Below are 15,037 nucleotides of genomic sequence, written 5' to 3'. Positions count from 1 at the left end.
ATTGTGCTATAGTCTCCTGGCATGATTTTCCCTTTTGATAGCTCTCAGCTCAGTCTGTCAGGAGTTGGGGTGATTTATGTATGTCTGGCTTACCCGCTAGGGTATGAATGCTGGGAGGTCAGAGACCTGTTTTTCCATCTTGAATTCCTCAGTGCACCTTGCAAAGTGTTTTTCATAGACACACTGCTCAATAAAGGTTGACTGAGGACCAAACTTCCTTCAGGGAAGGACTTGGAGATTGAGTTGGAGAGCTAAGTGGAGGGGCAGAAGCAGCGGTTTTTTTTGCGGTACGCGGGCCTCTCACTGCTGTGGCCTCTCCCGTGGCGGAGCACAGGCTCCGGACGCACAAGCTCAGCGACCATGGCTCACGGGCCCACCCGCTCCGCGGCACGTGGGATCCCCCCGGACCGGGGCACAAACCAGTGTCCCCTGCATCGGCAGGCGGATCTCAACCACTGCGCCACCAGGGAAGCCCCAGGAGCAGTTTTTGAAGGGTTTTTAAAAACCAGGGTAGGTATATTAAGCTCAGTGAGTTTTATTGCACTATTGAATAGGGGAAAGTTTCTCCTGCTGTTTTCCAAAAGTCCTTCTATTCTTCCTACATTATTTTTTTTTAAAACCTTTTATCTTTTTATCTACCTCCTTTGCTTCAGTGAGGGGTGGCTGTTGATTTTTGAAATAGTATGCAGTTTGGGAAGAGAAGAAACAGAATGAGAAGGTGATTAGCTTTCTTTTCTCTCCTCCGTTATAATCCCAGAATATGCTTCACGAAAACTTTTGCTAGCAAATGAAGCCCATCTACTCAAGCACTGGTTTTAACCATTTTTGATGGTCACCTGATACACACACACACACTATGCTGTGTATAGACACCTGAAACAGACTTTTGTAAAACACTTACTCTTAATTCATGCAATGCATATTGATATTTTCTGTTATTCGGTTTCACTTCAAACAAACAAACAAAAAGTCGATCACAAACCACTAAATCAATTTCATGCCATTAAGGAGTTGAGACCTGCAATTTGAAAAATGTGACACTAAGGTATACTCTATGTTATAATCGTTAAGTTACAATCATTGGATGAGCACTGTGCTAAGTATTTTTGCTAATAATATTATATTTAATCTGTTCTAATAATTTTATGACAGATTGTTCTACCCATTTTGTGGGGAGGAAACTGAAGCTTGGGGCAAAACAAATTTCCTGGCGTCACACAGCTACTATATGGCAGAGCTGAGACTTAAACACAGGCGATGCCTCTGCTTACAGCTCAGTGACACGTGCCATGGCTTTATGCCACGGCCAATGGCAGAGAAAATTAGCACATATTGGATTTTTAATCTTGCAGTACACATACAGGACAAGACCACCAGAGTGGAGACAAAATACTCTCTATGCGGTAACTTCATTTCTTCTCTGGAACCCTATTCCTGCCCTATTATCCCAATCTATTAAGTCTCTCAAAAAATGACAAAACTCTTAAAATAGAACACTCAAACTATGACAGAGAAACAGTTTTATAAAGGGAATATATACTGAAATAGTGTACATAACAAACCAAAAACTTCACAGCAGTGGGATCCATGCATAAATAGTTGTACAAGGTGTAGTGGAAAGACAGCAGATTAAATCATAATTCTGGGAAAGCAGAATTTTGATTTTACCTACTTTTAGATATTTTGGGGGTTTGGGAAAGGAAAGGGAAAAAAATAAAACTGACAATCTTTCGATTTTAGCGTCCACAAAGTTTTGGTGATTTAAAGACGACTCAAAAGATTTAGTGCCAGCCTTCTAGAAGGTTTCCTCCTAATCATAAAACTTCTTCTCTGTTACAGTTTTATTTTCTGTTACAGTTTCTATTTTAAGGGTTTTGTCATTGTTTGAGGAACTTGCAAATTGGGAGAATAGGGCAGAAATAGCGTTCCAGAGAAGAAATGAAGATGTTTAGAACGCATTTTGTGTGTACCCTGGAGGTCTCATCCTCTCCCTTGTGTGTGTTGCAAGTTTAAAAGTTCAACACGTGCAGATCTTGTCCTTACGCAGTTGGCCAAGACCCACAGCCATGGCACATGTCGCTGAGCTGTAAGCAGAAGAATGGTCTACCTGTGTTTAAGTCTCAGCTCTGCCATATAGTAGCTGTGTGACCTCAGGAAATTTATTGTGCCCCAAGCCTCAATTTCCTCATCCCTAAAAAGTTATAATAGTGAAGCGATACAATGACCGCACCTTTTATTTTATTTGTAGTAATGAAAAGGCTGTCCCCATGGTTTGGTAAATTAAGGCAATTAACCTTGCTATCTTTAGGGTCTAGGATTCAGATGATGAGAGGCTCGTGGTCTGTTGCACATCAAACTGAATATTCACCAGCAACATTTACCAACAATGAAATCAAGCTGAAAATGAAACCTTAAGAGAAACTGATTTGAAACTCTTCAGTATAGTGTGCTTCTTGAGCATAAAGACTGGTTCTTCATTCGCTTGTTTAACAAATAGCAATTCAACACTTAATACGTGTCAGGCACATATTAGGTGTGGGTACATAAGGGGAACAAGATTCCTGTAGTCCCTGCATACAGTGTCTGATGGGAGAGACAGGCAATACAAAAGTAAATGTATGACCAAAAGGGTCCCAAGTGGGAAAGTTTCCACTAAGGACATAAAACTGATTTGCTGTCAGGGAATAAAAAGATGGGGTACTTACTTTAGACAGAATGGTTAGGAATGTCTCCAGGAGGAGGTAATGTTTAAACTGAGACTAGAAGGATGACAAGGAGCCAGTGTGTGAACAGCCAAGGGAAAGGATCATGGGACCAGCAAATGCAAAGGCCCTGGGGTATGCGGGGCTGTTTGTGTATGATGAAGCTCTGGCCTTCTTTTACACACACTGGCTGGATCCCTCCCCTTCTGTCCTGACAGCTGCTTTTCTGACTCACGCTTGCAGTATGTTTGAGGCTCCAGTTCGGAGTCCTGGATGGTTGTACCCTTTTGATATATCAACCTAAAAATATGCTGGGATAGCCCTCCCTTTTTCACATGTCTGCCACAGGCTGTATCTTGCTCACTGTGACTTTGCCGTTCAATCAAGACTGCCCTTGACATTTATAACATTCTGCTTTCTTTGCCTCTGTTTTTGCCTCAGGTCCTGAAAGAATAGCTGCTGACATAAGGAAGACACTCAAAAATTATTTGCTGAATTTTTAGATGAATTTCATTATATCATCAGAGATCTGATTTTGTTGTTTGTGGTTTTGTCTGCTTATTCATTTTAACATGGGTAAGACTGGGGAGGAGCAAACTGGATGAATTTGAAGGAGAATGGCATGACATTCTGAACTGGCACTCAGTTCCTGGAGGGCTACTTGCGGCTCTGTAACTCATTAGTAATGTGACCTTGGACGAGTCATCCCACTTGAGCCTTGACATCTTCCACTAAAATGAAGGGTTTGGTCCAAGCACCCTTCAATGTCTGTTCTTTTCTATGACTCACTGGGTTTCAATATTTGCCATGCCTCTCACACTCCTATGAAAGAAATGTTATCTTTAGGCATCAACTCAGTTTATGCAATAATGATGCCTTACGTTTGATTGGAATTTGTTATTTGCAGAGCACTTTCATCTCCACTATTGCATTTGATTTTAACCAGTCATGTAATGTATTGAGGACAAGTTATCTTTTTTTACGTCTGACGGGGTGTGAAACTTACCCAACGTTATAACATGCTAGAAAAGGGAATGACAATTGTATATACTGTCCTGCCTATATGTGGTACAATATATTGGATAGCATCTCTGCCATGTGGGAGTGGAACAAATTGTTTACACCTTGAATAGCAGACACTACTTTTTTTTTTTTTTTTAATGTTAAGGACTGTTTAGAAATGCTGAAATCCAAAGCTCTTTATTTTCTAGCTAAACTTTTTTTTTTTTTTTACATCCTTACTGGAGTATAATTGCTTTGCAATGGTGTGTTAGTTTCTGCTGTGTAACAAAGTGAATCAGCCATATGCATACATATATCCCCATATCCCCTCCCTCTTGCGTCTCCCTCTAGTTAAACTCTCTAGTTGTAAGGATCAGAAAAGTACTCAGGTTAGCTCACTCAGGGAAGGGGAGCACTGCAGGAATCAGCTTTCTTACGGACAGGAGGCAAGGTAGTCCTCAAATAATTGGGAAAGTATCTCTAGACATTTCTTCCTAGGACTAAATTGTCTGCTTTTCTCCGAACTTCCAAGACCTTTCTTTCTTATTTGAAGAGCAGTTTCCTCTGCTTACTCATGGTTCTTGTTTCCCCATAACCATGGCTCTCACAAGGCTTGGCTTCCTGACACCAGCTCTGGCCAGCTGACTCCAACATGTCAGATCCATTCACTATAGACCACTGTCAATCTCTTCCTCTTTTAGCTCCTGTGGTCCAATCAGCTGGGGCTGGGTCAGGAAGGAGTCACGTGGCACCCACATCAAGTTCTACCTCTTTATCAGGATTTATGAACAGGTTCCTAGGGAAAGAATTCTATAGATGATAGAGCAGGCATCCTAAAACATATCTACTACATTTCCCTTTTTATCTACATTTCATAAGATTCTGTTGAGTCTTTTTTTCTAAGGTGATGCCAATATTCCTAAGTATACCTATTTTTTTCATGGTTCTCGCTTAGAGGCCATAGTTTATTATCTGATTGCTTTTTTTTTTTGCATTCATGCACATTTTAAATTAAATTCTCTCAATATCCCAGTAGGTGAATAAGATATCTCCCAGAGATGACATTAACATGACATATTCGAAGACATCTAGAAGCTGGGGGTAGAAGTGAACTAGGTCAGGAAAAAAAACAGAAACAATTCAAATTTGTCCCTTAGTTAAAATTGGAAGGGCAGTTGCATGGTTTTCTGTAGGGTGCAGTTAAAAAAAAAAAAAAAAAAAGCACTAGCCAGCAACTAGGTCCATTTAGGTCCTAGATCTGATCCTATCATTGATTTCTGGACAGATCATTTATTCCCCTTGAAATTCAGGGGAAGGGGGAGTCTTAAAATCTGGAAACTAGGAGGAATCTTATGGGGTTATCAAATCTGGTCTCTGCCTTTTACAGTAAAAGACACTGACATGAGGCCTTAGGTCACAGAGCTGATTAGAGGTAGAGACAGTAGAATATTTCTCCTAAACAAACGGTTGTGATCTTTTTATTACATCATTTCAGTTGAAAGGGTAGAGGCTTATTCTGAGAATCAGAGATAATGCTTGTGATAAAGCAGCATAAAGTGGTGTCTAAATGTAAAATTTTATTTTAAGATGAGGACATGGAACGGGTATAGAAGACAGGAATCTGCACAGTGTGTGTGAACAGACAGGAAACAACCTATAAATGCCCTAATTCTTGTCCTCTAAAAACTTACCTATAGGGCTTCCCTGGTGTCGCAGTGGTTAAGAATCCGCCTGCCAATGCAGGGGACACGGGTTTGAGCCCTGGTCCGGGAGGATCCCACATGCCGTGGAGCAAGTAAGCCCATGTGCCACAACTACTGAGCCTTCACTCTAGAGCCCACGAGCCACAACTTCTGAGCCCACGTGCCACAACTACTGAGGCCCTCGTGCCTAGAGCCCGTGCTCCACAAGAGAAGCCACCGCAATGAGAAGCCCACGCACCGCAACAAAGAGTAGCCTCCGCCCAACACAACTAGAGAAAGCCCACACGCAGCAATGAAGACCCAACGCTGCCAAAAATAAATAAAATAAATAAACTTATTAAAAAAAAAACTTACCTGTAAACAAAAGATCATGAAAATTGACCTGAACTCTGTCACTGCCACAGAATTGCATCAGAAAATGGAGATTAGGATGTTCCCGCTGCCAGATGGAATAGGAATGTGGTTGGATGTGGACTCTGCAGACTGCCTGTCTTACAAGGTGGGCTCTATCACTTAATAACGTGTAATTGAAGCAAGTTTGTACCACTTACTAAAGGGCTCTGGGTCAAATAGTAACACGAACTCCACAGAGCCACTCTCAGGATTCAAACAACCAATACTTGAGAAATTCTTAGAACAGTCTTTGGCACATAGTAAACCCACTATATAAGGGTTAACCTATCATTATTACTTGCTTTTCTCCTGTGGGAGGGCTAAAAGCTATTCTTTCAGAGTAATCTTCATTTAAAATCCCATGGGCTAGATTAGACATATCAGTTGGTTTAGCGAGGAATTAAGAGGTGGAAAGGGAAGATTTCTTTCGGGGCAGCTCCGTCTTTATCTTTATCCCTTTAATTCTTACGAAATTCATAAATTGGACATTTGCTATTTGCATTTCACAGACCAGAACACTGGCTAGAGAGGGTAGAACTTTCTGGGCCAGAACGAGGCGTTGAATCTGTAGTGGGTCACAGCACGGAATTGATCTAAGCCTACATGGGAATAAACGAACGTCTTTTCCAAGTGTGGACTTCCGGGACTTAGACAGTTCTCACTTTCCGGGGGCCAAGAAAAAGATGGATGCGGGTGGTTCAGGAGAAGACCCACATCTCTCTCCAGGCCCAGGAGCTACACCTCGGCTCAGCGGCTTCTCTCCACGCCGCCCGAGTTTCGCTAAGAGGGCCGGCTCCACACTACGGGAAAACCAGGCTCCGGCTTTCCGTCGGGGAGGCCTCCCTCTCCCGAGCCTCCCTCACTGACTCCGACTCCTCCGCGCAGGTCTTTGGAGTTTAATTCCTTAATTTATTTAGAAACTACACTTTTGAGTCAAAGAACAGAAAAGGGCAAGGGCCGGGAACAAGAAGCAACGCGCGTGAACACTGACACCGCCTCGAGAGCCCTTACAGGTCTGGCCCACGCACGACACCCGCCCAAACCCCGCCACCCGCCTCCTTTCCCGGAGGAGGCGTGGCCCGCACGCGCCGCCATTTTGGTCGCCCCTCTAGGCACTCTGTTTACTACTCTATGGTTGCCCGCTCCCGCCCCGCCCCTCCCCAGTCATTGTCTGGAGGAGCAGCCACGGCCGCAGCGCCTTCTCTTTATAAGTCCGCAGTGCCCGGATGTGAATGGATTACAATGTATCTTTCAGGGAAACCTATTATTATCAATGTGACTCCACGGGGGAGTCAATGGTGATGATCAGGAGGAGGAGGAGGATGATGATGAGACACCTCTAAACTTGGAACAAGTTTAAGGCTTTATAAGAGGAGAAGAAAAAAAAAACCACCAACAAGATTTGTTTGAGGAAAAATTATAACTATCCTGTGTTGATATTTTTTTTATAAACAATAAGAAAAAGTTGTTGGATTTTTTTTTTTAATGATTTCTTTTTTGGGGGAGGGAATTTTGTTGCAGTTTTATGGTGGAATATACAAAAACCAGAGCCAGGTGCATAATCTTGTATTCTGTGGATATCCCTGGAGCAGAACTGAGTACCAGTTAAAATACTTTTTTGGGGGATACACATGTGAGATACTAAGTACTTGCAGAAGATTTTTGTCTCTCTTTTTAAAGTCACTTTCCTTGGAATATTGTGAGCATATTTGTGGCCATTTAAGGTAACGTTACAATTTGCTGTCAGAGTAAACTGTTTGTAATTGAATTTAATATTTTAAATGTCGATCCCAGTGTTTTATTAAAACAAAAGGAACAACCTATTAAATAATCGCCAATGGGAAAAAGTGTGTGCATGCATTTTGTGTATGTACTCGCACATCTAGCAATAACAGGGTTTATAGAATGTGTATTTTAACACACGTTAAAATAGCATATGTTGCATATACTGGATAAAGTACGCTTGTTATTATGAAACGATAGAATTATGCAGCTTAATTTTTATCCTAAAAAGTGATGTGAAAGAGTATGTTTTAAGAGCATGCAGGGCCTGTAATGGTAAATGTTGAATTAAAAACTTAAAGTGCTGGCGAACGGGGACTTAGCATGCCTAGGAACTCAAGTGTAAAAACAAAACAACATCCACCCTCAAAAATTGCCTTTTTTGTTGTTGTTGTTGAAGTTTGCAGCTATACTATTCTGTGACTTAAAAGGGAGGGGAAAAAAACGTATGTAATTTAGGTTTCGCCCCCAACGCAGAACTACCGACATGAAAATCTCCCCAGCAAAATGTGGCTTGGTTTATATCTGGAAAAGAAAAATACTGTTCCTCTTGGCAAAGTCTTTTTGCATCACGTGTATTTGCAGCCTAGTATAAACTTGCTTTGCCGTGTGTGGATGTGTGAGTGAGAGGGAACGAGAGTCAGAGAAAGAAAGGAGGGGATGTAAACTCGAATAAATTTCAAAGTGCCTCCGATGGATGAAACGGGCAAAAACTGAACTGTTCAGGCTTCAGATTGTAACTGACGTTCTGAGGGAAAATGAGGTGCTCGATGAAATTTCGTTTGTATTTTTTTTTTTTTTTTTGCGCGGCGGGGGAGGTGTTGAGATTTTTTTTTCTCCGGGGGGGGTGCATCCCAGCCAGCCCGACCCGAGCGAGCCGCGTCTCCCCGCCGGAGGCCCCCCACCCATTTCTTTGCTGAACTTGCAATTCCGTGCGCCTCTGCGTGTTTCCCCCTCCCCCCCTTCCCTCGTCCCCTCCCCTCCCCGGAGAAGAGAGTTGGTGTTAAGAGTCAGGGATCTTGGCTGTGTGTCTGCGGATCTGTAGTGGCGGCGGCGGCGGCGGCGGCGGGGAAGGAGCGGGCGCGGGCGCAGGCGGAGGAGGTAGAGGCGGTGGTTAGACATGAACGCCGCCTCGGCGCCGGCGGTGCACGGAGAGCCCCTTCTCGCGCGCGGGCGGTAGGTACCGGCGCCGGCGGGGCTCGGCGGGGCTGGTGCGCCGGGCGGCGTGGGGCTCCGGGCTCGGCGGCCCCGCACGCGGCTCCGCGCCTCCCGTGCCGCGGGCTCCCGGCTCCCGGCGCTCCCCCTGGAGACACCCCTTCCTCTCCCGCGCCTCTTCCCTCCCCCTCGTCCCTACCCCCCCTCGGCCCCCCCTCCCCGGCAGTGTCACTTGGAGAGACCGATGACTTTGCCAAGGCCCTGACTTTAATTTTTACAACCCTTTCTTTCACAAATTAGGGTGCTGGACCATTACGGGACCCGACCCTCCACTCCGCTTCCCTCCCCCCCGCCCCGCTTTCGTCGACCCTGTCACCCCTCCCCCTTTGGACGTGTTTTCACTCCAGAGACGCTCATCTTTAATTTCTTTATAGCTACTTTGAAAGGCAGAGGGGAGTGGTGTGTGTGTGTGAGCGTGTGTGTGAGCGTGTGTGCGTGTGTGTGAGTGTGTGTGGGGGGGTGGGGGGAAAGTTGAGACCGGATCGTTCTGAGTAGTTTCTCTTTTCTCTGGGATCCATTCATTTCTCGCTCTACCTCCTGTTGCATAAAATGATGCGCTGAAGAGCGGCTTTTTTTTTTTTTTTCCTTCCCGGATTTGGTTTTATAGTGGATGTTACCAGTTTTGATCGTCTCTTTGGAAATACAATATCAATAGCAGTTTTTTGTTTTTTTGTTTTTTTTTTTGCTATTGCTGCCTATTCCTTCTTTTAAAAAAAAGCAACAAAAAACAACTCTCCTGTCCCTCCCTCCTTTCTACCTTATTCCCATCCGCCCTCACATCCCTACCCCACAACCCCCCCAGTCTCCAAAAATCCGATTGTGTTTTATCCAAGGATTGGGACTGGATTTTCTGATTGCGGTTATTTCCATGTTTCTAGGTTTGTGTGATTTTGCTAAAATGCATCACCAACAGCGAATGGCTGCCTTAGGGACGGACAAAGAGCTGAGTGATTTACTGGATTTCAGTGCGGTAAGAAAGAACGGTGGAAACTAACAACAGCTGTGAAACAAAACAAAACAAAAAACCCAAACACTTTGAGCTAGAAACCAATTATAATCTAAAGGACAGGAATAATTTTTAATTGGCTGAGTCCTTGGTAAACATGAAGGTCTTTTTGATAAGTTTTTAACTACAATTTTTGGGTGTGATGGACGATTCAGGCTTTTTTTTTCAGAGTCTTAATTACTTGCTTTTGAATTCCCTACCCACCGAATCCCCCAAATAATGGAGTCTCACTCCAATGGAAGAGAAAAACAGACACCCCTAAAACTGTAAACCACCCCTAAACTTGACCTTATCTGAACACTGAGAGTACTGATACTTTGTGCACTACTCATTTTATTTATTTATTTTTTTCTGAAAATGGAAAAGAGAAAATAGGAGACCCCAGTTGTCTCAAAGTTTTAAACTGATGATGCTTTGGATTAGTAGGACCTGTAGTCCTCCTCATTACATCTTTTCCTGGGATTCTGAAAACTCGTGTGCATATGCTGAGCATACATTCTTTAGAACCCTTTAGACGGTCTTTGTAAATCTCGGAGTCGTGAGATCAGCACAAAGCAGAACTTACACACTTGTGGAGTTTTATGACGGAACTTGGTCCTTCTCCATCCCTTTGCTTCCCTTCCCCATACCAAGTCCCAAACATGTCAGGGGAAATAATTCATTTTTAATGCCAGATGAGTTTGGTGTAAGATGCATTTGCAAAGCAAAATAAAAAGAATCCACAAAACACACAAATAAAATCCAAACCGCCTTCTAAGTGGGGCTCTTTCATGTTGCTGCTGCTGCTGCCGCTACTGCTGCTATTGCTGCTGCTGCTGCTTCTCTTCTAGACCTTTTGGAGAAATGGCTTTCGGAAGTTTTGCCAGGAAACGTAGCCCTAGGCAGCTTTGTAGCCCCCTTTCTGCTTGCTGCACTTTCTCCATTCGTTTCTTTGCTTTTTGCAGGCTCTGACTCAGGGAAGGTGCGCATTATCCACTAGATACGTCGAAGAAGAGGGAAACCAATTAGGGTCGAAATAAATGCTGGAGAGAGAGAGAGTGAAAGAGAGAGAGAGTGAGAGAGAGAGAGAGAGAGAGAGAGAGAGGAGCAGAGAAAGAGAGAGGGAGAGAGAGTCTTGCTTCAAATTGCTCTCATGTTAGAGACGAAATGAGAATTTAGTGCAGGTGGCACTTTTATTTTTATTTGGGTTCACATATGACAGGCAAATCCTATACGGGATGGAAATGGACATTGCCACGTTTATGGCCAAGGTTTTCAATATAAAACAAGCAACTTTCTTCTCCTTTGTAAAACTAGTGTTTTCTAGAGAGCTTGCTGCCCTCCAAACTGAATCTTGTTCACATTATGGGGACTGTGTTGGTTTAAAATGTAGTCCTACCTAGTTCTGGAGATCTAATGAACCTGAGGAAAAAGAAAACAGTGGTTAAGGTTGGGGTGGGGGGAGAGTGATTGGTAATGTGCCTGTTTTCGTTTTAAGTTGGATGGTGATGTATTTTACTAAAATGAGCCCTTAGCATAAACTGTATATTGTATAGTGAGAGTATGAAAGATCTTTGATGAACTCTGAAGGCACAAATGTCTTCTTTTCAACAGTAATATTTCTTTGTTTCTTTTAGATGTTTTCACCTCCTGTGAGCAGTGGGAAAAATGGACCAACTTCTTTGGCGAGTGGACATTTTACTGGCTCAAGTATGTAAATTCTTTTCTTAGTGTGTAGTTAAATGTTCTTAGCTGTTTATTCACTCATGGTATATTTTTGGCTCTGTTGAAGTGTTCTGAAAAAGTCATTGAAATTTTAGCCTGTAATGATATGGTTATTTCATTATCCATTAGTGGTATAACTTAGGCAAAAACGTTATCTTTTGCAAAATTAAAAGTAGGGTTTTTAAAAAAAAAAAAAATCAAGGAAAGTGTCTCAGAATTCATCACTTACTTTAAAAGCAATTTTCTGATACAATTGTAATCAAACACGTGAAGATAAGGCAGTGTTAACATGGGGGAATAAATTAATGTTTCCTTATTTGAAAATAGAGGGAAAAATCTAACTTTCATGAAAAGGGCAAATCCCTTGTAAATAATATCAATTTTATTGGGTACTATGTATAATTAACCCTTTTAAAGAAATGAGCACTTAATTTTGCAGATGAATGCTGTGTAGTAAACCATAGCTGTAAATAGAGAGACTCCTGCTAATCTGAGAGCGAAATATGAATTCATTTATATTTAAAATATCCTTTTTGGTGCTTTAGCTTTTTTTTTTTTTTTAAAGAATTTACTTGTGCAATGAATTTTTCTATATTTAAAGTTGCAAATTTGGAAGGACTTTTACATTTTATAAATGAAAGGTCTTTGGCTGATGCTTTCAAAAGACGTTAGCGCTATTCACAAAGGAATCTGTGTGTGCAGTGATTATCTGGTATCTAAGGAGGAGTTTTAATAGGGGACTCTCTGAAGGTCTCTTATTAAAAGTGAAAACTGAAAATATGCTATTCATTTAAAACGTATTTTTTTTTGTCTAGTGAATTTCATATCAGAAGGGGGCATACATTGCTCTCCTTTAGGTTCAAGGCTTAAATCCATTTATGCTTGTTAAACAGCTGTAGTATTTTAGGAGTTCTGGCAGTGGTACATAACAGGACATTAGACAGAGTCCTGTTCTTAAGTCAGACTGGTAAATGTTGACATCGTTTAGCTGTGAGATACCAGTGGAATTGTCTGTTAGCTATTGAAGATAATTTCACATCTCTTAATATTCATTTGGTGTTGTAGCGGTGAAAGAAATCTGCTCATCTTTGTGATTTGTATAATTGGTATTTTTTTAATAAAATTAATGGCATTTAAAAGTTGCTCATTTCCAAATAAGTTACTTCTCCTTTTGCTGGCCCCCATAAGTCTAAGGGATTTTTTATCTCTATAACTTGATTTGTGAAATATGAGATGCCTCCTATAGTTACGTTTTATCTTTTATTTTGGGGGATCCACTTTGATTAAAAGGGCTACTGACCATATGTTTGTGTTTTACTGTCCTGGACCCTGTTATAATTTTCATTTGGGACTTAAAATTTTTTTTGTTGTTGTATTCGTATTGTATCTTCCAAATTTCTTTATCGTGTTCTCTATACAACTTTGAAGGAAAGATGAGTACAAGTATCTCTTGTAGGCAGATTAATTTTTCATGTTAGACAGTATCAAAACAGTTGCTAACTTTATCTCTGACAGTAACTTCATGATTTTCCTTAAGAAAATGTATATTCAGTTGAAATCTGAAAGTAGATTATGTCAGAAAGGCTCAGAGATAGACTGCTTTCAGAGTCAGTGCAAAAATACTCCTTTGTACTTTGTAAAAATTGACACATTTGGAATAATTAAGTATATCAGATTAGTTATAGTTTAATAAAGTAAGGTGATTTAGAAGCATGAAATTGTGTTACATTTAAAAAGATAACTGTGCACCTGGTCCCTTTTCTATGTTCACATTTAAATGAAGTCCTTGCTATGATGTTTAAGTGTTTACAGAGTGTAGGGTCAATAAGTATGAATATGTATTAATGCATTTTGGTAAATGATCATATACTGAAACTTACACAGTTCTTAAGACAGTATATCTGTATACGTAAACCTAGACAGAGGCTTCATCCTTAGTGAGACGTGTTGTGATATTTCCAATGAATATGCTGTGATTATTTTTAAGGTGTTAAACTTTAAGTGACCTTGTACCAGAGGTGTAGTTTTCAGGCCCAAATGTTTACTTGTAAAGGTAAAAAGTGTAGTGCCGATTTTGTTCTCGCTGCTGGATTGAAAATGCAGGGTATTCATCCAGTGCAGTAGGATGGGGACTATAATAGTACAGATTGGAGTGTTGATTTTTCTCATCTGTCCAAGACACAGTTAGGTGGCTTTGTTTCCACTCAGTAACAAAGATAAGTCCCTTTTAAAGCATAACAAATAAAAAAAAAAAAATGAGGAAAACTGCATTTTGCTCCTGGAAGGATGAACTAGGAAACTTTGGACTGAGAAATGATTTTCTAAATGTACATCAGGTTAATATCCATTGTCCCAAGGGTGCTCAGATGTCACTTCCATGGGTAGCTTTGAAACTTGGGTCCAGAGAAAAAAGATCCAAAGTATAAGTGAACTGTTCATATTGGAAAATCCAGCTCTGTTTTTTCAGAGTGAGGCATGGTAATGTTTCATGCTTAAAGTTCTCAGTAGCTGTGGATTCCATTCATATAGGACGCTCCTTCGTGATTTGCAATGTGAGAATTAAAAACAGTGTGGCCATATTGCCTTTAATCTTTCATTTCACAAACATGGTTTTTCCTACCACCTTAAGAAATGGTGAGGCTGCTAGGGAGAATGGAATGTAACCTGAGCTACAGCCTGACATTCCCAGGGAGCATTTTTCACATGAAAGGCTTTTGTCAACCCAGGAAAGGACCAGCAGTTTTTGTTTGATGTTTGCAGGTGTTCAGCAGAGAGCACTAAAACAATTCAGCCATGATAGTTCAGAGCTTGGATGACCTTAACGGGGAGAATTGGTGGGTTCTGGAATTATTTTTAAGAAATATTTGAAACCTATATGGTGACTTATATAAAGGGATTTCAGATCCATTATATCATTGATCTTAAAACTAGCTAAAAGCATCCACATGCCTGGATGATTGGAAAATTATTCTCATTAAAAAGTAGGACGGCAAAGTTACCAGAAGAAAAAAAAAATTCACCTAGAGTCTATAATTTATTGATGAACAGGGGTTTAATTTTCTAATATAACAAAACTACAGTTTCTTTGGTTACCTTTGAGTCTTTTATGAGCAAAAGATAAACATACTAGCTTTGGCATCTTTTACAAAGTAGTTTTAAAGTTGGGGCTCTAAAATTATCCATACTCAACAACAGTCCTGGTCACATCTGTTACATGTATTTACAGTTAGTCTGTGACGGATCCTACATCTTCCTCCCTTAGTTTAAAAGTTGAGCCTTTTCCCCCGTAACTGTTTAGTTTTACTTAGGTGTTCAGCATTTGTTAAAGGTGCCAAATGGATGGGTGTTTTAACAATTAAGAGCAGCAGTAAAACACACCACATCCCTGTCATGGTCATTTTTGGAAGAGAAAAAACATTTCTTGACATTCACACAAGTTATTTCACTGATACCCACATGACACCCAAATGACACATCAGTTTGGTAAATTCAGTAAGAAAAAATAAATCGCTCCAATGGGTAGTTCTGTA

General features: G+C 41.2%; 1 protein-coding gene across 13 annotated transcripts in view; it reads left to right on the top strand.

Moving 5' to 3' along the window:
* The first annotated feature begins 7,161 nt into the window (after positions 1-7,161).
* Positions 7,162-15,037, top strand: part of TCF4 (transcription factor 4) — a 359,688-nt gene continuing 351,812 nt past the window's right edge. For 2 of the 13 annotated variants that reach the window (XM_022584425.3, XM_022584422.3), the window contains exons 1-2: positions 9,168-9,767; positions 11,420-11,492. In XM_022584425.3, the coding sequence (XP_022440133.2) occupies positions 9,666-9,767; positions 11,420-11,492 (175 nt within the window). In that variant the 5' untranslated portion in view covers positions 9,168-9,665. Of the gene's footprint in view, positions 7,525-8,259; positions 8,346-8,655; positions 8,759-9,160; positions 9,768-11,419; positions 11,493-15,037 lie in introns of those variants that run through there. The other 11 variants (XM_030762039.2, XM_089895221.1, XM_089895220.1 and 8 more) reach the window with 9 other exon arrangements.

This window comes from Delphinapterus leucas, chromosome 14 (genome assembly GCF_059928025.1).
Source record: "Delphinapterus leucas isolate spDelLeu-1000000601 "Yukka" chromosome 14, BTC_Dleu_Yukka2, whole genome shotgun sequence".
Taxonomy (NCBI): Eukaryota; Metazoa; Chordata; class Mammalia; order Artiodactyla; family Monodontidae; genus Delphinapterus; species Delphinapterus leucas.
This window is presented reverse-complemented; position numbering and strand designations above follow the sequence as displayed.